At 40.2% G+C, this 26,938-nt stretch overlaps 1 protein-coding gene across 1 annotated transcript in view; it reads right to left on the bottom strand.

The window, feature by feature from the left end:
* The window catches only part of LOC134345666 (janus kinase and microtubule-interacting protein 1-like), a 394,868-nt gene that overhangs the window by 10,393 nt on the left and 357,537 nt on the right, over window positions 1-26,938 (bottom strand). Inside the window, exon 21 of the mRNA XM_063046689.1 lies at window positions 16,926-17,129. Within this exon, the coding sequence (XP_062902759.1) occupies window positions 16,926-17,129 (204 nt within the window). The remainder of the gene's footprint in view (window positions 1-16,925; window positions 17,130-26,938) is intronic.

Genomic DNA, 26,938 nt, shown 5'->3' with positions numbered 1-26,938 from the left:
CCAAAATATTAATGGTGAAAAGGATGGCAATGCAATAGTAAAGAATTAATGGGTTCTAAAGAGATGTATATAGGAGCAGTGAAAACACTAGGCAGGAACTGACTAACAGCTATTTGTTCGATCTGTTGAGATTCACTAACTGTAGTGAATACATTTGGAATTGCGTGTATGTGTACTGCAGTGTGGAAGTATAAAATACATTTGAGATTGATGCAAGCACATCTAATCTCTTGCAATCCCCTGGACTCTCCATTGAGACCAGGAATTATCTGCAATTATCTAAGCCAATGGTTGAAATATTTATTGTAAAATAATTGACACAAAGGGCCACTAACATTCAATAAAAGGGGAAGTGAAGATCAGTAATTTGGTTATTATTTATTGTAGTTAATAATAATGTTTCAATTACTTTATAACATTGTCAAGGTTTAAAGAATTTATAAATTAAATAAATTTTGATTTTTTTTTCAGGTTGTTAAAAACTAATTGTTTCAACATTTCTAAATGTCTCTGATCACCCAAATGCCACAAGATTAAACCAGATGGCTACAGTGGCATGGTCTTGGGCACAACTGTGGGGCTAACATAGTGATGCCGTGAGGGGTGGGGTAAATCCAATATGATTCAGCCTATACTCTACTATTGTTGAAGTCATGGTTGAGTCTGGAGTATTGTAGTATCCTTTTTTAAAAGATAAATTGCTACCATTCAGCATCTGATGAACTTCAAAGAACAATGTAAGAGACCAAGGGCAGGAAGTTCATAAGGGTAGAGGGATGGATAATTAAAGTTGCAGATGAGTGGAATCTCTGTGCCATGCTTAAAGTCTGAACAGAGCTATTACACAATGTAGTTGTCCAATCTACAGATGATCTTCCCCTATGCTTCAATAGGACATTTCAAATCAATATTGGAAGGAAACTATTTATCAGCCACTCATACCAAAGAGTTTCTGAAAGAATTATTCAATGTTATCTTGTATTGATGGAAACAAAACAAAATGCTTGTTTTGTAATATGAAAAAATGAAATAAGCCCAGTAGCTACCTCACAATAGATTTTTAATTGTGACCTGTTATGGGAAAATACAGCTTGTGTTTATTGAGTACAAAGTGATACAAGTATCAATTTGGCAGCATAATTAATGACAATTTTCTTATTTATTACTGAAGGAATTATACTTACTTTTGCTTTATTTGTCAGCATAAAGAATCTGATTGTGCTTGTCGATATATTTGCAAAACTAGTACAGAAGCTTCAGGCAAGGGAAGGCACAAGCATGTGGTTTAAAATTAAATTTACAATCTCAGACATTTACACTGGTTTATTTCACCTTATGCTTTGGGTAAATATATCTTGCCTTGTGAAAGGCACTCTTACTGTATTTGGAAGGTAATACCATTAAACTCATGATAGGTTAACCATCATTGTAAATATAGTGTCTCATTCTTTCAAGCATTAATTGTTGTTGGAGGCTTTAGAACTATCGAACTTATTTTTCATACTTTGTTTTCTGTCTGCTAATCCAATTGCATTCTCTTGCCTCATTTCTATTCCTATACCTGATAGATCATTGAATTCAAATTGACACTCCCTGATGAGTTCTTGCAATGCTGATTTACAACCCCAATCATTCAACAGGGAAGCAGAGTTGCTACCTTCTTCATCCACATCCCAGATATTCCGTTCATGTTGCTATTCATTTGTTTGCATGTTGAAAGTTAAGCATCTCAATTTGGAGGATCATATCTAGCTACTGGTTGACACTACTGCTTTGGAAACAAATGGTCAATAATTTAAGTTGGAATTGTATTAACTTTTGTCCATTACCTCACAAGACAAGTGTACCACCTTCAAAAAATGACTCGTTTTCCCTCCATTCATTTACAACAATGTGACACAAATTGCCTTTAAAATTAATTGCTGTATCATGTTTCCTAACACCATAACAATAATGACAGCCTTTCTGAAATAGTATTTCCTGCAAAGATTTTATATCCTCAAACAAGATCAAATAGTTTAGATTACTGCTGAACCACAAGAGAATGAGAGAACACATGATCCACATTCCAAGTCTCCATGGTCTCAGGCAACTGGAACTGTTGATTAGAATGAAAAATCTGATTGAACAACATGTCAGCATTGGCAAATCACCCACTCCTTCATGTGGATTAGCAGCAGAGCAATCAATCCAGCTCCACTGATTTCTTTAGTTTCAGTGATGTGTGTGATAAAACTGCTTAGGCAGGATTTTGATGAGAATTACCTTTTATACTAAAACAATGAAACTGCTCAGTGCACATCCATTGGAAAGAAAAATTACTGCTACAGCACTATTTGAGTAAAATAAAGATCCATTACCAACTTGACACATGACCAACTGGCTAGGTTACTTTGAGATCTTTCAATCATTTGTCATTTGTGGAAAAGTCATGAAAGGCATGTCGTTGAGCTGAGCTACATTGATAAGAGCCCCTGGTTTCTCTGCCTCTGCTTCTGAAACCAAAACAATAGGAAGAGATATGAGGTACAGTGACCTTGCAATGAGGCTGTTATGATGGTGGCAACGATACTGAATACACCCTTGCAGATCTGGTCTGAACTAGAGGTATTTCTTTTTAATGTTAGGAGTAATGAGACTTCATTAAAAATGGTAGATGCTGAGATGAGCAAGTACAGAGACAAGGGAGGTTGTGGGATGGAGAGAGGGTGATGGAGACTAAATGAATGAAGACTCAAGTGATGAAATGATGACTGTTACTCCTACCTTCCACTCTAAAACACAAGCCATCACATTCAGTTATTTTCATGGCCCATCTCTCTCACAATGCCTTATACATTGTGTTTCCTCTTTGTCCGTTAGTCACCTTTGTGTTAACTTGATCACAATTCAGAGATACAAGCCAAGGCAAAATAGTCATAGCTATGACCAAGAAAGCTTACCAATGCCTCTACTTTCTCAGAAGCTAAAGACATTTGGCAAAGTTCCTATTGACTTTTACCAATTTTTATCAATACACCAAAGAAAGCACCCCGTCTGGACGCATCACGGCTTGGTATGGCAACTGTTCTGCTCACAGCCTCTCGAAACTGCAGAGAGTAATGAACACACTCACAGAAACCAGCCTCCCCTCCATGGTCCCTGTCTATACTTCTCACTGCCTCAGTGAAGCAGCCAGCAGAATTAAATACACCACCACCCCATACATTCTCTATCATGCCTTCTCCTATCAGGCAGAAGATACAAATGCCTGAAAGCACAAACCACAATGCTCAAAGACAGCCTCTGCCTCATGGTTATATGACTACCGAAAGATTTCTTACTACAATAATATGAACTCTTGACCTCACAGTCTACCTTGTTATAATCTGATACCTTATTGTCTACCTGCACTGCATATTTTCTGTAGGTGTAAAACTTTATTCTGAATATTTCCCTGTACAATTTCAGTGCACTATTGTAATGAATTGATTTGTATGAACTGCTTGGAAGACAAGTTTTTCACTTTACCTTAGTAAATGTGGAAATAATAAAGCAACTTACCAAATTAACATTGTTGGTAAGATGCAAACACGAGGAAATCTGCAGATGCTGGAATTTCAAGCAACACACATAAAAGTTGCTGGTAAACGCAGCAGGCCAGGCCGCATCTCTAGGAAGAGGTACAGTCGACGTTTCGGGCCGAGACCCTTCGTCAGGACTAACTGAAAGAAGAGCTAGTAAGAGATTTGAAAGTGGGAGTATGGTGAAAATAAAGCAGTGGAACTTAAAATCATCGAAAAGTTTCAGAGCGTGAGAAGTGTCACGAACATAGGTAGAAAGGAATTGAACAAGGGGGGATAAAGCAGCGTCAAGATATGCAGAAATGAGTTTGGTGGGGCAGGAGCAAGCTGAGACAATGGGTCTACCTGGACAGGCAGGTTTGTGGATCTTGGATAGGAGGTAGAAACAGGAAGTGCGGGGTTTGGGAACTATAAGGTTGGTAGCAGTGGATGGAAGATCCCCTGAGCAGACGAATAGCCTGGTGCTCCTTAGCGGGGTCATGATTGAGGGGTAAATAAGAGGAAGTATCCGCGAGTTGTCGCTGTGCCTCGGCAAGGTAGAGGTCAGTGCGCCAGACTACAACAGCACCCCACTTATTGGCGGGTTTTATAGTGTTAGGATTAGTGTGGAGGGAATGGAGAGCAGAGCGTTCGGAAGGAGTGAGGTTGGAATGGGAACAAGGTGTGGTGAAGTCAAGATGGTTGATGCAGTTAGCAATAAAGAGATCCAGAGCATGCAGAAGACCAGAGAGGAGTGTCCATGAAGAAGAGGAGGGTTGAAGACAAGAGAAGGGGTCATCGGTGGGGGTGGGAGAGACCTTGCCGAAGAAGTAGGCTCGAAGACGAAGCCGGCGGAAGAAGAGTTCCGCGCCATGGCGACATCGGAACTCACTGAGTTGTGGGCGAAGGGGAACAAAGGTGAGGCCCTTACTGAGGACAGAGCATTCTGCCTCAGAGAGTTGAAGGTTGGAGGGGATGGTTAAGATCTGGCACGGATGAGAAGTGGGATCAGAGGGGGGAGGAGGGAGGCTGGTGGTGTCAGTGGAGAGGGGAGGGTTGGGGTGAGAGGAAGATGGAGCCTCCGAGGGCCCAGGATTAGATGATGGAATGTGAGGGAGACAGGGTTGCAGAGTGGTGGTGGGGGAGTTGGAGACAAGAGTCACAATAGCAGCACCTGAAGACCCGGCCTGGAGTTCAAGGCTGGAATCTTGAGAGCTTGGATCAGAGAGGGGGATGGGGGAGGCTGGAGGTGTCAGTGGAGAGGGGAGGGTTGGGTGAGAGGAAGATGGAGCCTCTGAGGATCCAGGAGTGGACGATGGGATGTGAGGGATACGGGTTTGCAGAGTGGTGGTGGGGAAAGGGGAGACGGGAGTCACAATAGCAGCACATAAAGACCCAGCCTGGAGTTCAAGGCTGGAGTCGCAGTTAGTGGTTGCGCAATTGCTTTGAAGGTGTCCATGGTCGTTGCTGGAGTCCGGGTTTTGAATATGCCCTGGGGCGCTGGAGCCAGCGAGATCAATGGCAGGAGCCGCAATCTGAAGTTCATGTCTGCTAGTGTCGGGGCCAGCAGGCTCTGGGTCTGCTTTCAAATCTCTTACGAGCTCTTCTTTTAGTCAGTCCTGATGAAGGGTCTTAGCCCAAAACGTCGACTGTACCTCTTCCTAGAGATACTGCCTGGCCTGCACACAACTTTTATGTGTGTTGTTGGTAAGACGTTGGGAACACTGCAACAATAAGAGTTAAGAACAACTACTGGCATCCTTTAAGCACAAGGCATGGGATAGGAACAGCACAATCTGAATCATAGGAACATTTGGACTGCTTTGGTAAAGCAGCCAACATAATTAAAGCTTACCCACCATGGACACTCACTGGTCTTCCCCTTCAGATTGGGGAGAAGATAGCAAAACCTGGAAGCACATAACATTAGGCTTAAGAATGTTCTATCCTGCTGTTATAAACTATTTAATGGTTCCCTAATAAGATAAGGTGGAATCTTGACCTTGCACTGCACTTCGCTATGGCTTTGCACCTAATGTCTACCTGCACTGAACTTTCTCTTTTGCTGCTATACTTTATTCTGCTTGTACACTGTATAATGAATCGATCTGTATGAACAGTATTCCAGACATGTTTTTCACTGTACCTTGGAGCATGTGACAATATTTAACCGGATTTGATCTCAGCATACCAAACCAGATTTATGAACCAAAGCATGCTAAACCGTACAATACACTAATCCCCCACTACGACTTTTCTTTTGCTACCGTATTTCTTAGGTATTTCTTGTACCTAATAAAGTAGCAACAGAGTATATGTTCATCCTTCAGCTGCTGTGGTCCAATCACTTACAGATTCGGTGTGTCGTGCATTCAGAGACAGCCTTCTGCAAACCACTGTTGTAATGCGTGGTTATTTGGTTTACTGTCACCTTCATGTCAGCTTAAACCAGTCTGGCCATTTTCCTCTGACCTCTCTCATTAACAAGGCATTTTGGCACAGAACTGCTGATACTGCCAGTCACTGGATGTTTTTTGTTTGTTGCACCATTCTCTGTAAACTCAGAGAGTGTTGTGAGTAAGAATCCCGAGCACATATGTCCAAAGATAAGTTAGCGCGTTTTTACTCGCATATTAATCCTTTTTGTGATAGATGTTCGGGGCAGATAGCCTCTTTAACTCATATGTTTTGGTCTTGTCCTACTTTGGAAACTTTTTGGAGAGATATTTTTAATATTATTTCTAAGGTATTAAATATAGATATCTCTCCTCACCCTATTACTGCTATCTTTGGACTACCCAAAATTTCTAGTAATCTTTCCCCTTCAGCCTGTAGAATGATCGCATTTCTTACTTTAATGGCGAAAAGATGTATTTTACAACATTGGAAAGAGCTTAATGCTCCAACTACCTTTTTTTGGTTCTCTCAGACGATTTTATGTTTGAATCTGGAGAAAATTAGAAGTAACCTTTATGATTCTTCATTTAAATTTGAACAGATTTGGGGACCTTTTATTCGATATTTTCATTTAATGTAATATATACTCTTCTTGTTTTTTTTTCACTGTTTTTAATGGAGGTCGGGATTGAGGACGTGATTTTAAGTTTAACTCTGTTTGGTTTCAAGTTAGCCCATTGCTTTGCTTTGCTTTTAGTTAGTTGCATGGTGGGTTTTTTTTGGGGTTTTTTTTTCTTTTTTTTTCCATTGATATATATAAAATTTAGTATACTATTATGTTATCTTGGTTTCTTATGTTTAAATTACATTGTTTGTAGTATTTTTTTTGGTATTGATACCTTCTGGAATTTTATTATATTTTAACATTGTATTAATGTTTATATGGTTTACCTTTTTGTATACTTATTCAATAAAAAGATTTAAAAAGAAAGAAAGAAAGAAAGAATCCCAGAAGATCACCAGTTTCTGAGATGCTCAAACCACCCCATCTGACACTAATAATCATAGTCACTTAGATCACATTTCTTCCCTATTCTAATGTTTGATCTCGAAATGAACGTCTTGACCATGTCTACAAACCTTGATGCACTGAGTTTGCTGCCACATGACTGGCTAGTAGGATATTTGCATTAACACGCAGGTATACAAGTGTACCTAATAAACTGGCCACAGAATGTATTCACCAGTGCCCAATTCGGGATTCACTAATATCATTCAGCTCTAGATCTCATCACACTTTGAATTAAACATGGACTAACGAGCTAGTTTCCAAAGGTGGAAAGAGACTGCTTTTATCATCAAGATAGTATTTGACTGAGCCCTAGTGTAATTGGAGTCAATGGGCATTAAAGAGAAATTCCTTCAATGGCTGGAACCAAGGAAGATGGCTGTGGTTGTCAGTAATTCAACTAACCCAGCCCAAAACGTCACTGCAGAAGATGTTCAGGATAGCAGCCAGGACAGAACCATTTTAAAATGCCTCATCAGGGATCTTCCTTCCCTCAAAGGTGGGGATGTTCACTGATGTCTGCACAAAATTCAATTCAATTCAGTTTGCAATTCCTCAGCAAATGAAGCTGTTCATGCACGCATTGCAGGACCTCATCAACATTCAGACATGGTCTGATAAGTATCAAGTAACATTCATGTCACAAAAGTGGCAGGCAATCATTATCTCCATGAAAAGAGTCTGTCACTGCTAGGTATAATATAACATTTGACTTTTCTGGGATTTGTGGCATTGACATCCATTGACCCCCAGTTAGACCGTTGATTCATGAGCTCCTCATGTTCATTAAATTATCGACTTAGAGTGTCTTCTTATATCTGCACGAGGCACTCTTAGATGAGCTGATATACTGTACAAGCCACAAGCCAAACAATGCATCGACCAACTACATGACACATCAGTTGGATGACTAGTGTTACATGTACTTGATGGTTAATTTGAAATCTGGCAGAAAAGTAAAAGATGCATTTTATGTCTGAGACTGTAGAGCTCTGAGAGTTGGAGGGATTCAGATGTCCTGGTGAATGATTCACTGAAGGCAGGCATGCAGGTACAATAAGTAATTATGAGAACTAATAGGATGTTATTATTATTTGCTATGGCAACTCAGTACAAATTAGGAAAGTTTGTTTCGGTGTTATGGGTTTTCATGAGACCAAATCTACAGTTTTGTGTACAGTAATGATCCCTATGCTTAAGGATGGATGAAAATGAGTTGGAAATAGTTCAAAATAGTTTATTGGACTAAACCTGAAATAAGCAAGTTGATCAGACTAGAGTGCCTGCTGGAATTGAGAGAAGCAATTTGATTGAAACATACAAGATTCGGTGATGTCTTTACAGGATGGACATTTCTTCTTCTGGAAGAATATAGAACAAAGGGCCACTATCTTTTCACTAACTGAAAAGAGAGGTGAGATAATTTGTTGCGAGTCTTTTGAACTCTCATTCTCAAAGAGCAGTGGAAGCAAAATCACTGAATATTTTAAAGTTGAAGATAGAAACATTCTTGCTGAGTTTGAGGAGAAAAATTGGCCCGACATGGCAATTCCAATGGACAGGAAGAGAAAAGCCTGCACAGGTTAGTGGACACAGTCTCATCAATCATGGACACAGCACCATCACTATTGAAAATATCTACGTGAGGTGCTGCCTCAGGAAGACAGCACCTATCATCAAGGATCCCCATCGTCCATATCATCATGCCCCACTTCTCATTGCGGCCATCAGGCAAAAGCATGAAGTCCCATACCACCAGTTTTGGGAACTTTCCCACTGCCATCGGCTTTTTGAACCAATGTGCACAATCCTACTTCAGCTAAGCGACAACACAGACCAAGTCTTGCACTCCCATGGACCTCTCTCACTGTGTTTTTCTTTTGCATTAATGCCTTCTTGTGCAGTTATTTACTCTTCTGCACTGTCTTATATAATATAACTTATATTCTCTGTCTTGTTGTCTGAATCTATGCCCGCGATGCTGCTACAAATTTTACATTGCACCTGTTCCTCACCATACATGTGCATATGACAATTAACTCCACTTCATTTGACAAGTTATAGTGGGTAGACAGAAATACAAGATTGCAGTTAGATTATGATCTAATTGAATGGCAGAGTAAGCTCAAGTGGACAAATAGCCTATTGCTGTTCCCAATTCAAGCATATGACTCAGTAGTCACTTTATTCGGTATACCTGCTCGTTAATGCAAATACCTTATCAGCCAATCATGTGACAGCAACCCAATGCATAAAAGCATGCGGACATGGTCAAGAGGTTCAGGACAGCGGAGCTAAAGATGGAGCCAGAGGGTGACTTCTCCCAGCTCATCAGTGAAACAGTAAAATTCTTCCTATTCTAATGTTTCTATTTTCCTTTTCAGAGTTGTTGGGGTCCTATGGACACAATCTCTCGCTGGTGTCGTGTACTGAAGCATAGCGGAAGTCTGAGCGTCGAAGATAGCAAAAGTGGCTGCTGGAGGGTTCTGCACTCAGTAATCTTTCTGCTGATTCCCAAGTCAGGGAACACAAAATAAAAAAGCAACTCCTCAGACTGGCTGTAACATCAAAATAGCGACTCGTCTTCCTTGTCGCTGTGGAAGGAGTAATATCTGTCTCTCTCTTGTTAGTGCGAGAGAGACCCTGTGGGATTTTGAAATGTTGGAGTGAACAGTTAGGTCTTGATGTACTGTAGACTATGATCTCTCTTTTTGGGGGCTTTGCTTTTACTTGCATGGTGGGTGGTGGGAATGCTGATGCTTTATTCTAGAATAATTTGCGAAAGGAGGAGGAGGATGGTTGATGCTGCTTGCATGTGGGAGAGAGCAGGGGGATTGAGGTTCTTATGTTTTTTTTGTCATTCTTTGGGAGGTTTCTTATGTTTCGAGGATGTCTATAGAGAGTAAGAATTTCAGGTTGTATATTGTATACATTCTCTGATATTAAATGGAACTATTGAACTATCATTCGGACCAAATATCAGAATGGGGAAGAAATGTGATCTAAGTCCATGGAGTAATTGTTGGTGTCAGATGGAGTGGTTTGAGTATCTCAGAAACTGCTGATTTCCTGGATTTTCATGCACAACAGTCTCCAGAGTGTACAGAGAATGGTGTGAGCAACAAAAAAAATCCAGTAGAAGATCATGCTTCGTTCCAATCCCATAACTAATAACCTCTGAGTGTATGTGCTCCCGTCTCCTCCAAAGGAGCCACAAATAATCCAGTTAGTAATTTCTTTGGGGTGAGAGGGTGACCTGTTTGACTACTGTCAACACAGTACTTCTGATGGAGAGAATCTGCAAATCCAGTTTTACCACCCTTCACGGGTAACTAAGATATAAAGCCCAGGATTGAATGGGAGCAGGTAGACAAAAAAATAACAATCAACACAAACTTCTATGTCACCTTGAACAACCCTTTACGTTTATTTCAGCCATAATTTAACTCTCTATCAATGTTATTTTACAGGAAAACTGTTCTAGTGTCAGGAGGCAAACAAGGACTAACCAACAAAATTGGAAGAATAATATTTATTTGTGAAGTTTAATCAACACAACCAATTTTGTGCACCTACTTCCATTAAAGTGAGCATAAAAATACAGTGCCCCCTGTGGCCCTCCCTCAGTAATGCCACAACACTACTTCTCACCTCAATTTGAAGCTCAAAGGAGCACACTGCACAGGTATGATTTTAATTTTGCACAGCATTCATTCATGTGGATTCAGGGTATGACTGACAGTTTATGGTCAAATGATGTTTTGTGCCATGAGCCAACGTGCAGGATGAATGGGCCAACAAAACTCATCTCATACAGAGCTCTGTGAAGCGAAAAAAAGGAGTGTTCATCCCATCAACCCCCAGCTGAATTTCAGTTCTCATCCCAGGAACCAAAACTTTGCAAAGAGCAAAACTGGTGATGTTAATTGCAAAGTTCTTAATCCACAAAACCAAGAAAAACATGCTCCAAAACGTTAGCTATTTGGTGCATTTACAGTAAACGTAATGTCTTTCATAGACACCAGACACTTAAAGTGCTTTGAATTTTTAAGTAATTAAGTACTTTAGTGTGCCGTCAGTATTGTAATGAGCCAGCTTATGCTCCCATAAACAGCTTACACCAACACTCTGTGATAGCATTTGCTAGCTTAGTACAGAAACTGTTGCATTGGTTTAGATCTTAAGCGCAAAAGATTCTGCAGATGCTGGAAATCTTGAGCAACACAAAGTGCTGAAGGAACTCAGCACACTAAGCAGTATCTGTGGAGGGGGAAATAAACAATCACACTTCAGGTTGTGACTTTCATCAGGAGTAAATCTAATTCATTGATTTGGATCTACCAGGTCCTTCAACTGAACCCGCCCTACTCAGTAAGAAAAACTAAATAAGGAATAGGAGCCTGCTTTGCCATTCATCAAGATTACAGTACTCGAAGTGTTATATCTCAATTCATGGAGAAAAAGGAATAAGGTGGATGATCTTGTTGCACTATTACAGATTGTCAGATATGATGTTGTGGACATCGCTGAATTGTGGCTGAAGGATGGTCGTAGTTGGGAGTTAAATATCGGAGGGATAGGAAGGTAGGCAGAGGGGGTGGACTGGCGCTGCTGGTAAAGAATGGTATCAAATCAGTAGAAAGATTTGTGACATAGGATCGGAAGATGTTGAATCCTTGTGGGTTGAGTTGAGAAACTGTCAGGAGTCCTTTATAACAGTAAAAGGACCCTGATGACTGTCATATACAGGCCTCCTGATAGTAGCTGGGATGTGGAAATAGAATAGATATGTCAAAAGGACAATGCTATGATAGTCATGGGAGATTTCAACATGCAGGCCGATTTGAAAAATCCGGTTGGAAATGGATCCCAAGAGAACAAGTTTGTTGAATGCTTATGAGATGACTTTTTAGAGCAGTTTGTCCATTGAGCCTACTAGAGGATCAGCTATACTGGATTGGGTGTTACGTAACAAACTGGAGGTGATTAGGGAGCTTAAGGTAAAAGAACCCTTAGGAGATAGTGATCACAATATGATTGTATTCAAACTTGAAATTTGATAGGGAGAAAGTAAAGCCTGACGTAGCAGTATTTCAGTGGGGTAAAGGAAATTACAGCGGTATGAGAGAGGAGTTGGGCAAAGTAATTTCGAAGGAAATGCTGGCACGGATGACAGCAGAGCAGCAATGGTGTGAGTTTCTGGGAAAATGATGAAGGTGCAGGATAGACATATTCCAAAACCAAAGAAATACTCAAAATAGTACAACAGCAGCTATCAAGCGAAGTCAAAGCCAATGTAAAAGCAAAAGAGAGAGCATACAACAAAACAAAAATTAGTGGGAAGACAGAGGATTAGGAAGCTTTTAAAACCCTACAGAGAGCAACTAAAAGAATCATTGGAAGGGAAAAGAATAAATATAAAAGCAAGTGAGTAAAGAACAAAAGCTTTTTCAAGTATGCAAAAAATAAAAGAGAGATGAGATGAGAGTGGATATAGGACCACCAAAAAATGAGGCTGGAGAAATAATAACAAGAGACAAAGAGATGGCAGATGAGCTACGAACTAAATGAGTAGTTTGCATCAGACTTCACTGGAGAAGACACTAGCAGTGTGTCAGATGTTGAAGGGTGTGATGGAAGAGAAGCGAATACAGGGGAGAAGGTGCTCAAAAAGTTGTAAGACCCAAGGGTACATAAGTCATCCAGACCAGGTGAACCGCACTGCAGGGTTCTGAAAGAGGTAGCAGTAGAGATTGTGAAGACATTAGTAATAATCTTTCAAAAATCATTAGACTTTGGCATGGTGCCCGAGGATTGGAAAATTGCAAATGTCATTCCACTTTTTAAGAAAGGACGAAGGCAGCAGAAAAGAAATTATAGACCAGATAGCTTGACCTCAATGGTAGGAAAGACGTTGGAGTCAATTGTTAACGATGAGGTTATGGAGTACTTGGAGACACAAGGCAAGATAAGACCAAGTCAGCATGGTTTCCTTAAGGGAAAATATTGCCTGATGAACCTGTTGGAATTCTTTGAGAAGATTACATGTAGGATAGATAAAAGGGATACAGAAAATGTTGTATATTTGAACTTTCATAAGGCCATTGACAAGGTGCCACACATAGAAATTTTACAGCAAATTACAGGCCCTTCGGCCCACAATATTGTGCTGACCATGTAACCTACTCTAGAAACTGCCTAGAATTTCCTTAGTGCATCGCCTTCTATTTTTCTAAGCTCTATGTACCTATCTAAGAGGCTCTTAAAAGACCCTATTGTATCCGCTTCCACCACCACCGCCAGCAGTGCATTCCAAGCACCCACCACTCTCTGTGAAAAACTTACCCCTGACATCGCCTCAGTACCTATTTCCAAGCACCTTAAAACTGTGTCCCCTCACGTTTGCCATTTCAGCCCTGGGGAAAGCCTCAGGCTATCCACATGATCAATGCCCCTCATCATCTTATAAACGTCTATCAGGTCATCTCTCGTCCTCTGTCGCTCCAAGGGGAAGTGGCCAAGTATACTCAACCTATTCTCATAAAGTACACCCTCCAATCCAGGCAACATCCTTGTAAATCTCCTCTGCACTCTCTTTATAGTATCCACATCCTTCCTGTAGTGAGGTGACAAGAACTGAACACGGTACTCCAAGTGGGGTCTGAACAAGGTCTTATATAGTTGTAACATTACTTCATGGCTCTTGAACTCAATCCCACAGTTGATGAATGCTAACACACCATACACCTTCTTAATAACATTGTCAACCTGCGCAGCAGCTTTGGGTGTCCTATTGACATGGACTGCAAGATCTCTCAGATCCTGTACACTGCCAAGAGCTTTACCATTTATATTATATTCTGTCTTCAAACTGGACCTACCAAAATGAACCACTTCATACTTTTCTGCGTCGAACTCCATCTGCCACTTCTCAGCCTAGTACTGCATCCTATCAATGACCTGCTGTAACCTCTGACAACCCTCCATGCTATCCACAACACCCCCAACCTTTGTGTCATCAGCAAACTTATTAACGCACCCTTCTACTTCTTCATCCAGGTCATTTATAAAAATCAGAAAGAGGAGGGGTTCCAGAACAGATCCCTACAGAACACCATTGGTCACTGACCCCCATGCAGAATACAAACCATCTATAACCACCCTTTGCCTTTTGTTGGCAAGCCAATTCTGGATCCACAAAGCAAGGTAGGTCTCCTTGGATCCCATGCCTCCTTACTTTCTGAAGGAGCCTTGCATGGGGAACCTTGGGTATATCTCATCAGGTCCCAGCGACTTATCTAACTTAATGCTTTTCTATAAGCTCCAGCACATCCTCTTTCTTACTGTCTATATGCTTACCAAGTTAACAGCCCATGGTATTACAGAAAAGTTACTAATGTAGCATTGTCTGATTGGTAGGAGGCAGCGAGTGGGAATAAAAGGATCCTTTTCTGGTTGGTTGCCAGTGACAAGTGTTGTTCTGCAGAGGTCAGTGTTGGGACTGCTTCTTTTTATGCTGTATATCAATGATTCAGATGATGGAATAGATGGCTTCATTGCCAAGTTTGCAGATGATACGAAGATTGGTGGAGGGGCAGGTAGTGTTGAGGGAACAGAAGGGCTGCAGAAAGATTTCGACAGATTAGGAGAATTGGCAAGAGAGTGGCAAATGAAACACAATGTTAGAAAATGCTTGGTCATGCATTTTGGTGGCATAAATAAATGTGCAGACTATTTTCTAAATGGGGAGAAAATCCAAAAATCAGACATGCAAAGGGACTTGGGAGTCCTTGTGCAGAACAACCTAAAGGTGAACTTGTAGGCAGAGTTGGTGGCGAGGAAGGCAAATGCCATGTTAGCATTTATTTATTTCAAGAGGTCTAGAATACAAGAGCAAAGATGTGATGCTGAGGCTTTATAAGGCACTGGTGAGGCCTCACCTTGAATATTGTGACTAGTTTTGGGCTCCTCATTTAAGAAAAGATGCGCTGGTATTGGAGAGGGTTCAGAGGAGGTTCACAAGGATGAATCCATTAGTGAAAGGGTTATCATACGAGGAACGTTTGATGGCTCTAAGTCTGTAATTGCTGGAACTTTGAAGGGTGAGGGGGGATCTCATTGAAACCCTTCAAATGTTGAAAGGCCTAGAGAGAGTAGATATGGAAAGAATGTTGCTCATGGTGGAAGAGTCTAGGACGAGAGAGCACAGCCTCAGGATAGAGGGGCATCCATCTAAAACAGAGATGTGAGGAAATTTCTTTAGACTTAGGGGGATGAATTTATTACCACAAGCAGCTGTAGATGCCAGGTCGCTGAGGCAGAGCTTGATAGGTTCCTGACTGGACGTGGCGTCAAAGGTTAAGGGGAGAAGGCTGGGGAGTGGGGCTAAGGCCAGGGAGTGGGGCTGAGGAGGGGAAAAAAAGAATCAGCCATAATTAAATGGCAGAACAGATTCGACAGGCCAAATGGCCTAATTCTGCTCCTATGTCTTATGATCTTATTATGACTGACCGTCCATCCAGAATGTAGCTTCCAGCACTATCCCCATATCTCTTAAGTACCTCAATGCCCAGGTAGCTCCTATTTCTTCTTTGCATGAGCACAATAACTGTGGCATCTGGGATAATTGAAAGACTCACTCTATTCACTCTCCCTCCTCTCTTTGCTTCCCCCCAAACCAATCACACCCCACCCACAAGCTCGATTCTTATGCTCCCTTTAAGGTACAATTAACTAAAACAAATTCCATACTGAAATACCTAACCTTATGTAATGCCCTGGCTCACAATTTTACTGCTATGCTGTAGGTGCTTCACTTTAGCAGTTTTGTAAGAGCAGTCTGTTCTGCTTTCAGCCTGCTGGAGTTACCATTGAAGATAAGGGACGCTTAGGAATGTGTGTCATCCAACTAGGATGGTGGAACTGGCAGAAGGTTCCAAAGAACACTGGGGGGAGCGGTTTTGTGAGAGACATGAAAGTTGGTCTTGATCTTTGCTCAGCAGGAGATAAAGAGAGAAGACGCTGGAGAGAACCGGTTGTATAGGATTCAATCCGGTGGGAAACGCGATTTGAAGGAGCCAAGGCACGGGATTCTGCCAGGGATCAGTGAATAAGGTTTTTGGAGCATTTGAGCTCCAACCTGTGTACATTTGACTATTTATTTATAATGGTTCCTTTTTGGTTTTTTTCTTTCTTTTCCTTACTAACTCTTTAGTTAAGTTAATGTTCACAAATATACTTCTTTATAATTGTATGCAGTGTGCGATCTGTTATTTTCTGCTGACAGGCTGGAACAGGGCAGTAAATCACACAGCATCCACATAAACCAGGGTTTGGGTGAGTGAGGTATCCCAACCCCATGGATTTGGCAGGACCAGAGTTGTATATAGATGTACGAAGTGGGAGAAAGGTGGGTTTTCTTAGCACTGAGTCCGGGGGCTGTTAGCGAGGGGATAACGAGCCGTTTCTAGAGACGTCCAGACAAAGGGGGTTTCACTTAAAAGATAAATGTGATGCCCAGTTGTTTTGCAAATCAAGAAACTTAGTTATTGTATTGCTGGGTAGACAGTTCCAGAAAGAGGCAAGGCCTCTGCATTGTGCATGTGTATTTTGTAATTTTTTTAAAATACGGAACTTTGTCATTTGTTTTTATCTAAACTGTAAGGAACCAATTTGCATTATTAAAGATACTGCTCTGAATGAGGAATTGTAAGCAATTGAAGGAAATGCTTTTAGTTCCGTACTGATTCTGAAAATGAAAGGAATAAAGGAAAAAAAATATAATTAAAATGAGTCAACCTTAATGGGGAATAATTAGTCTATTAACATTGCTACAACCAAAATATTAACTTAGAGAAGGAAGCATAATAGTTCAATTGGAAGGGAGTATCACTGTTACCTAAGGGACAGCGTAATACCTGATGAGCATGTTGCAGCAGTTCCATACGCTCCTGTAAGATTTGACCATCATACTCCCGGCTCTGCCTCAGGACCTGACGTCGCCACTTCTCAACAGCCAACTTCAACTCTTCCTTTTGTTTCTCAGTCAGTGTGTCGCTTACTCTGTTTCCAGGGCACTGCTGCAAGGTATTGTACAGTGTGGCTTCCAGTTCCTGGATTTGCTGAGAAGGAGAATGTACATATTATATGTAAAACTTCTAACCCATTAAAAGAAAACAACCAATCTGGAAGGAGAGCATTAACTGTGTTTCGCAATTGCAAGGTATTGTTTTTGAGCTCTTAGGCACTGGAACAGGTCTCATATAGAGCTTGCCAGACTCTGATCAAGCATGAGCATCCAGAACAGTTCGTGCCACTTTGTGACGGGTCACCACACAGTCTAGGTCCCATGGAATGTCAGCGTTTTGTTTACAGTGCACTTCAGTTGCTGTTAGCAACCAATGACACAGGTAGCTGGTGTAAGTTAATGCAATTTGAAGCAATCCATTTTAAACGAGCATATCCAATTCCGACCTGCAGGCTGGAGTCCAGAATGCAAAATTCCACCTATAACTAAAGCAGATCTGGCCTAGGAAACCGGTTCACCACAAATCTATTTGAAAAATACAGCTCTGAAGGTTCTCAATAGCCTCTGTGTTTCTGCAAACGTTGCTGCAGTAACCTTGTAAGATGAGTGACAGCAAGAATGCCTTGGCAACAGTTACCACCCCTGCAAATCAATAGCCTGACTCTCAACACAATGTGGTGCATTACTAAGGGATCAGACACTGCAGCTCTTGGACATTTTGCTATTTTCTCAATGGGAATGGAATACGCGGTTTATATTCCAAAAATGATGTGTGCCTTTGATTTGTCGAGATCAGAATTTTTTTTTTATTTAGAATAAATACACACATCAGTGCAGCTATTTTCATTTTATGTATGGCTGCATAAACACTGCAACATCAACTTAGTAACTGTGACGAAAGTATATCTAACTGTATTTTATTATGTTTGGCTAAAATTTTAAGTTTGGACACTCAGAAGCATCCTTTACTGCTTGTGTAAAACTTCTCATCAGCAAGTTTAATCAGCTGGAATTACCATTGCTTTTCTGAGCATCTCCAGCATTCAATTGTAACGACAATAATGGCACAGGATTCAGATTTTGGGTTAATTTAATCAGCAGAAGTAAATGGTTGTGCAGTGGTATCAGCTCATTATCCGCTTCAACCAAAATTATCCAGTCCTATTGAGTCAGTGGAATGAATTTCAGAGGTGGAAGACTGTGCCAGTTCATTGTTACCAATCAAGTAAGAACAGTTACACAACTTTTTCCAGATGGGTTTGTGTAAATGATTGGACAGCTACTCTTATTAAGCTGTGCCTTCAATCTATTCATTACACAACATCTTTGTACATATTTTTCAATTTTATTGCCTGAAGAAAAACTGTTAACATCTGTTGCTGAAAGGAACCACAGAGCGTATTGAGGTGACTGAACCCAATGCTTGGACATCGATATAAGTGCTGGGCCAGGTTGAAAAGGTAAGGTTGTTGGGGCCTAAGATGATGGACGAGCAGGTTCAGCTCACTGTTCCGTGACATTTACTTGGTTCTGCGCTGAACTATAGGTCTTGGACTCTCTTTGTGGACTTCAGAGGTGTTGTTTACATGATTTGTTTTTTTTTTCCTTTTCTAGGCACATTATGGGGTTTGATAGACTTTTTTCAATGGGTTCTTTTCGGTTTCTTTGTTTTATGGCTGCCTGTTAGGAGACAAATCTCAAGGTTGTATAATGTATACATACTTTGATAATAATCAGAAGAGAAACTATAAGCTGGAGCTATTTAAACAAATAAAAGTCAGACAAGAAACTGTAAAAAAGCCTTTGGATTATGAAAGAGTTTGATAGGCTAGATTTGAAGAAGGCATCTCCTTTTTGGGTCAGAAAACAAACATGGGCTGAAAACGTAGAGTGTTCACTAAACAAAAATCTAGTGAAGAACCCAGCTGAAATATTGGTTCCAATTGCAGATCTTACTGCTCAGTGGAGAAGCTGAGGTAAAAAAAAAGAGAGCATTTAGAAGACAATTAGGTGAATGCAAGAGAGATGAAGGTCAGAGAGTGCATTTGTTTTCAAATCTTTCCTCAGTCTCAACTTAATCTATCACTATAATGCCCTCTATAACCCTCTCAAAATCACCCATCCTTTAAGCATCATCCCTGAATAAGACTCCTCAGGCTCTAAGCTCAGGAATATTTTTTCCAAAATATAACCATCTCTTTCCTAGTTTGAAGTAGTTCATTAAAGTTTTTCTCTAAAGCCAAGCTTTTGGCTAAATGGCCTGGTATTACTTCTTCAGTGCACTGTCAAGTTATGATTAATAACTTCTCGAGGCTAGCGGAATGCGATCTTTTATAGCAAGGTTCCCAACCTTTTTTATGCCATGGACCAATACCATTAAGCAAGGGGTCCATGGACCCCAAGTTGGGAACCCCTGTCTTATAGTATTAAAGTTGCTCTTTAGCCACACCTGTATGAATACAATTAGGGAAGCAGAAGGCTTGTATAGGGAATAAACATCAACTTTAGCCCTCTTGTCCAAATAGCTTCTGTTATGAAGAAAAATTCCTATATATCATTTATTATGAGCTGACATTCTTCAAGGCACACCAATTCCAAGTTGTTCAAGTGTCCGTATAAATAGATATACTAGTTAAAGTAAATAAAACTAGAGAAGCTTCCTAACTCTGTTTCAATCCAGCACCAAATTCAAGGTAAAATGGAATGATTGGATGTAATTTCTATCAGTGCAATTACTGCCCTCCCAGTTCTGATGAAGAATCCCTGAAGCATTAACTGTTTCTCTTTCCCTCAATACTGCTTGACATTTCCAGCATTTTCTGTTTTTTTTTTCTTTTAAATTTCCAACATGTGCAGTTCTTTTTCTTCTCTGGATTTACCTCTAGATTTGGGATAGAGGATTCGGGATGACAAGAGCACATCTCAACTCCAACTAAAAGCAAGAAGAATCTTTACAATCTGCCAAAACATCTTTCTTAAAAGAAGACTTTGCCTTTTATTCAGCAACTTGATAAAAAACCATTGGAAACCTAGTATATCACGTATCTCCTTTATCCACAGCATATTATTTCTTCAAAGATAAACAATAAATAGATCAATCATGATTTCCCTTTCACAAAGCCATGTTAACTTTATCTGATTACACTAATTTTTCTGCTATAACATCATAATAAAGAGCTTCTAGCATATTTGAAGAAGACTAGGTAGATGTGGTGTTTAGATACTAGCTGTGTCTAGGATAACCCAGCCCTTTTGTTCATTTTGTCATGAAAGTAATTTATAATACTGTATATGTTAACTTATGTAATTTATGTTATGTTTGTAATGTACTATACTTTGCTGAAAAGTATCAAATTCTCATGGCATTTAACCTCTGGGTATATATGCCCATGACAATATGCTTGAACATATCACATAGAAATTTTCAGATGTATATATACTCCGATGTACTCAGTTACAAAAATCATTTAAAAAGCAGGAGGAGGATGGATGTTTGGCCCCTTAAACTGGCTCTCTATTCAATATCATGCATAATCTCTCATCCTTGTCTCACTTTTCTGAATGAGTCCCATATTATTTTATTTCTTTATTATCCAGAATTTATATAATAATAGGCAATCTTGCAAAAACATTCAAAATGCTTGCATTGTTTAACAGAATAGAATTGTTCACTTGGCTAGGATGTCTAAAACTCGGGGTCTTGAATATACCCAGTGACTGAACCAAGAACCCTCTTGCAGTGAAGACTTACAACCCCGAATTTTCTTCTCAAAGGCTGAACACTTAATATTACATGGTGATCCTCTAGTTTTAGATATCCTAGCCAAGCAAAACATCACCCCTACTTCTATTCTGTTAAATAATGCAAACATATTGAATGTTTTAGCAAGATGACCTATTATTATATAAATTCTGATTCTAGTATGCCTAGCTTGAGCAGTAGCTTGATTGGGGCAGTCAGACTCTCCTCTTGGTAAGCTATAACTCAATCCCAGATGTGAATTGTGTATGGATTTGGAAAACCTAGGTTACATGTGCCACAGTGCCACCACTGGTGGGATGCCTAAAACTGCAGACCTAAGGTTCGGTTTATATCTATCCAATCACCCTGCAAAGCACAACCAAAATGAACAGCATCGTCAGATAGAGCAGAGAATATCGAACAGTACAGCACATTATAGGCCCTTTGGCCCATAATGTTGTGCCAACCTTTTACCATACTCTAAAGATCAATCAAACACTTCCCTTTTCCCATAGCCATCCATTTTTCTTGATCCATTTGCCTCTCTAAGAGTCTCTCAAACATCCCTAACGTGTCTGCCTTTACTACTATCCCTGGCAGTACACTCCATGCACCTACCACTTTCTGTGTAAAAAAAAACCTATCTGACATCTTCTCTATACCTTACTCCAAATACAATAACATTATGCCTCTTTGTATTAACCATTTCCTTCCCTGGAGGAAAAGCCTCTAGCTGTCCACCCACATATGGCTCTTATCATCTTGTACATAGTTAGTAATGCAGCAACATGTTACATTATACTGAGAATGGACCGACTGTCACTCAGAGCTTAAAGAAAGGATTATAGATTCACCAGTTCCAACACCATTAAGGTAATCTTCAAGAGGCGTTGCCCTCAGAAGATGGCATCCATCATTAGGGACACCCACTATATGAGGCAGGCCCTCATCCCGTTACTAACATCAGGGAGGTGGTACAGGGAGCCACACACACACACACACACACCCAATTTAGAAATACCACCTTCCCTTCCAGCATCAGATTTCTAAACAGTCCATAAACATTACCTCATTATTCCTTTATGCTTATTTCTGTAATTTATAGATTTTTGGGTCTTTGCACTGTGCTGCTACTGCAACACAACAATTATCACTTCATACAGTATGTCAGTAATAATAAATCTGATTCAGATCTGTAACTATCCAATCTCAGTATCTGAAATTCAAAGACTTACCACAATATCCAGGCCAATACTCATATCTCAACAAGCATCACTTAAAAATAAAATCTTCACTTCAAGGCATGTGGGTCTCCATGTGCAAAAATGTGAATCTGAACTCTATGAGCTGCACTTCAAAGCAATTAATTTTGTGTGATGTTGTCTTTATGTCCAAGAGATGTACAATACCTTTAAAGGAGTATTCAACACCCTTAGAAGTTTTCATGTTTTATTGTTTTACAACATTGAATCAGAGTGAATTTAATTTGGCTTTTTTGACATTGATCAACAGAAAAATACTCCCTTGTGTCAAAGTGAAAACAGATCTCTACAAAGTGATTTAAATTAATTATAAATATAAAACACAAAATAATTGATTGCATGAGTATTCACCTCCTTCAAGTCAGTATTTAGTAGATGCACCTTTGGCAGCAATTACAGCCTTCAGTCTGTGTGGATAGCTTTGCACATCAGGACACCGTAATTTTTTCCCATTCTAACTTCCAAAACTGCTCAAGTTCTGTCAGATTGCATGGGAATCGAGAGTGAACAGCCATTTTCAAGTCCAGTCACAAATTCTCAATTGGATTGAGGTCTGTACTCTGATTTGGCCACTCCAGGACAGTAACTTTGTTGTTTTTAAGCATTTCTTGTGTATCTTTCCCTTTATGCTTGCAGTCATTATCTTGCTCGAAAATAAATCTCTCAAGTGCAGTTCTCTTGCAGACTGATTCAGGATTTCCCTGTATTTTGCTACATTCACCTTACCGTCTACCTTCACAAGCCTTCCAGTGCCTATTGCAGTGAAGGATCCCCACAGCATGATGCAGCCACTACCATGCTTCATAGCAGAAATGGTGTGTTTTTGATGATGTGCGATATTTTACTTACATCAAACATAACGTATAGTCTGAAGGCCAAAAAGCTCAATTTTGGTTTCATCAGACCATAGAACCTTCTTCCAGCTGACTTCAGAGACTCCCACATGCCTTCCGGAAAACTCTAGCCGAGATTTCACGGAGCTTTTTTTCCCAATAGTCATTTTCTCTTTTTCACTCTTCCATAAAGCTGCAATTGGTGAAGCACCCCGGCAACAGTTGTTATATGTGCAGTCTCTCCCATCTGAGCCACTGAAACTTGTAACTCCTCCAGAGTTGTCATAGGTTTCTCGATGGCCTCCCTCACTCGTCGCCTTCTTGCATGGTCACTCAGTTTTTGAGGACGGCCTGCTCTAGCCAGATTTACAGCTGTGCCATATTCTTTCCATTTCTTGATGATTGACCTGACTGTACTACAAGGGATATTCAATGACCTGGAAATTTACTGTATCTATCTCCTGACTTGTGCTTTTCAATAGCCTTTATGCGGACCTGCTTGGAACATTCTTCTGTCTTCATGGTGTAGTTTTTGCCAGGATGCTGACTCACCAGCAGTTGAACCTTCCAATAACAGGTGTATTTTTACTCCAATCAATTGAATTACCTTGACTGCATACAGGTGATCTTCATTTAACTAGTTATGTGACTTCTGAAACCAAGTGGCTGCATCAGTGAAGATTTGGTGTGTCATATTAAAGCGGGTGTATACTTATGTATCAATTATTTTGTGCTTTATATTTGTAATTAATTTAGATCACTTTGTAGCGATCTCTTTTCAACTTAACACAAAAGTGATCAGTGTCAAAAAAAGCCAAATTAAATCCACTGTAATTCAATGTTGTAAAACTATAAAACATGAAACCGCCAAAGGGGGTGAATACTTTTTAGAGGCATTATACTTTTGATACTTGCACTATCAAATATACAAGCCTTTTCTTTAATTTCAGCCAGTTTATGTTAAAAATAATTGAAATGTGAGATGAAAAATACCTATTTTATTTTAGATTTCTAGCATCTTCAGTTTTTTATTTGCTATTAAAATAATTTCAGTCTTTGAAAAGAAATGACAATTTTTACGTCAGACAAGAATACATAAACGTTGTGATTTATAACCTATATATTCTTCATATGGTTGGTAGTAACACTGAAGACCAAATTCACATTCTCTTCAATCAAGTAATACAATATTCCCTGCCTGTTCCATACAAAATAAACCAAAAATGTTTAAATCATTGTTTATGACTTGTGATTTTTTTTTAAAAAGGTACGTTGACCCCAACACCTGGGATCAATAAGTCATTTGCTAATTCTCTGAAAAATATATTTGGAAGGTTTTAAACCACGAGACAATATGTTCCACTCATTGAAAGGAAGTAACAGGTTGCATCCATGAACTGACAATGCTGAGCTCACAAAACTCCCAAAATGGCCCAAGGCCAATAAAGTATTTCTGAAGTGTGATCCCTATTGTTTTGGAGAAGATGTGCAGGCAGCTAACATATGGCAAGGACTCACATTGTGCTGAGATGCATCGTAGGATGCGCTGGGACACATCATTAGTGATGTAACCTGGGGTCATCTGGTGCTTCGGCTCTTTCAACATCAGACACCCTCGCCCAGGCGACTCAGCCACGGTTGATCAAGCCCCGTTTGTATCCCAGCAGCACTGGTCTATGGATCACATGTCTTGATCATAGTCATCTGGAGGCTCGCTCAGCAGCCTCTGTGATGGTCCTAGTAGCTCTTTTCTTTGCAGTCCCCATAATGCCCAGGAGAGAGTAGATTCTGCAGAGCAAGCCGCCAGCAAAACCTTTACACCCCACCTCAATAGACTCACATCGTGCCCTCCGCCCCCATCTCTGGCTCTGCTCTACCAGCTGCTGGTGTTTGACTTTCTTATGCTCGAACATCTGCTCAATCCAGTCTTCACAAGGCACTATCAGTTCTATCATGACCACCTGCTTCAAGGTTTCTGACAGAGTGAAAATGTCAGACCTCAGTGATAATGATGCAATGAAGTCAAACAGCAACAAGAGAAGGACATCCAAGTTTTGATTGTGTAGCTCCATGAAACACAAGCTTTGAATTGTAGAATGAGATTTTTATGTTCATCTGTAGGATTGACAGGGCATCAGTTTGAATGAAGACACAAGAGACTGACACAAGGTGCTGTAGCCACAGCAAGACAATGGGTCAGGCAGTATCTATCAAGGAAATGGTGAATTCCAATGAAGGGTCTCAACCCAAAATGGTAACTGTCCATTTCTCTCCATAGTTGCTGCCTGACCTACGGAGTTCCTCCAGCAATTTTTGTGCTGCCTTAGTTTAAAGTCTCATGTTTGACGGTACAACGAATCTCCAATATTACACCGAAGAGTCAGCCTGAAGTACTGACATACAGCTTGAACCCACAACCTACTGGCTAATACTAATGCTCTCAAGATGAAATTGTTCAAAGAATCTGAGTTTTTAAGCAAGTTACATATATAAATTATTGCACTGCATTACAAATACATGTAGAAGCTACACAACTAATTTCAAATCAGAAAATTTATAAATGTAATTTTATTGTGAATGAAAAGGTTTGAACAAGAGACAGTTTGTTTCTTTTTCCAAATATGCAAAGCACAGCAAATTAATTAGCATTATATAATAAAATGGTGCTTCAAAGCTATCTGATGTTTATCATACTTTCATGTAGATAATTTAACTACTGGTGTTAATAAGGGATAATATGCTATGGACAACTTTTACAAACATTACAGCCTTCACACCTTCTGTTCACATCTGAGCTGAGAACCCAAGAACTGTCTTAATTGAATCTTGAGCTTTGGTGTAACCATCAGAAGAAGCTGCTGTTGCAGCTTGCCAAATCTTATCTCTGTGGTTTGATGTGATTAAGACATTCATTTCAAAATCAAGTATATCATTTCTCCTGTTCTGGGAACAGTATGCAAGAGTAAAACAAGGGAAAGAATTAAGCATGCATTGGTAGCAGTTTCAATGGTGCAGTACAGTGAGGTAGCAGAGTGGGGGTTGTGGGGTGGGCAGGTGGGCAAAGGCCAGGAAAGCTCTGCGGGTGGTTTTCATCAGTAAAGCTCATCAGGGAGGCTGGTTCTGTTCTGGAGATGGAACTGGATTCCCTGGTGGTTGTGTCTGAGAGGAGGATGCTGCAGAAGCTATGGAGCATTATGGACAATCCCCCTCACCCCCTCCATACATACTGGACAAACAGAGGTACCCTTAGTAACAGAGTTATTGCACCAAGCTGCACCTCTGAATGCCACAGGAGATCCTTTCTCCCTGTGGCTATAAGACTCTACAACTCCTCCTCCTTAAGAATACAAGTGTATGGTTTCATTGCAAATCTGCATTTTGCACTATTACTTTTCAATGCACATTTTGTGTTTTTTTTCGTACCTCAATGCTTACATTTTGTATTTTAAAATATATCATTCTGACTGAGCAACCTTGCAACAATAATTTCCTTCGGGATAAATAAAAGAGTTATCTTATCTTATCAAGGTCTCTTAGCAGGGCAATTTGTGTGGCAGACAGTGCTGAACAGAACAGGTTTTGTGTCTGTGCCCGTGTTGTTCCAGACAGAAGTTTCATAAAGATGGTTCAGGAATGCACTGATGTGGCCATGAAAGTATCAGGCAATGCCTGCCTCTATCTAACAAGACAGTGTCTAACCATCTACCTTTAACATTCAATGGCATTCCCTTACCATCAGCATCCTGACAAAATCTCAACTGGACCAGCCACTTAAGTTAATTGTCAGATAAGCTGGGTATCCAGTTGTGAATTCTTCACTTCTTGATACTGACATCTGCCTTCTTTCCACAAGGCAAAAGTCAGTATCTTCTTGGAATACTCTCTACTCACCTGGATTAATGCAGTACCAATGACTCTCAAGAGGTTCAATATCATCCGTAATCTTCATACCCTCCACAGCTTGCCCAAGGTGTCTATAGTGTATGATCTTCAAAATGTACTATTATGACATGCCAAGACTATTCGAACAGCAGGTCTCAAAGTCAGGACCTCTTCCACTAAGAAG

This window comes from Mobula hypostoma, chromosome 4 (assembly GCF_963921235.1).
Source record: "Mobula hypostoma chromosome 4, sMobHyp1.1, whole genome shotgun sequence".
Classification (NCBI taxonomy): domain Eukaryota; kingdom Metazoa; phylum Chordata; class Chondrichthyes; order Myliobatiformes; family Myliobatidae; genus Mobula; species Mobula hypostoma.
Note: the sequence above shows the minus strand (reverse complement) of the source record. Positions and strands in the feature narration are given on the sequence as shown.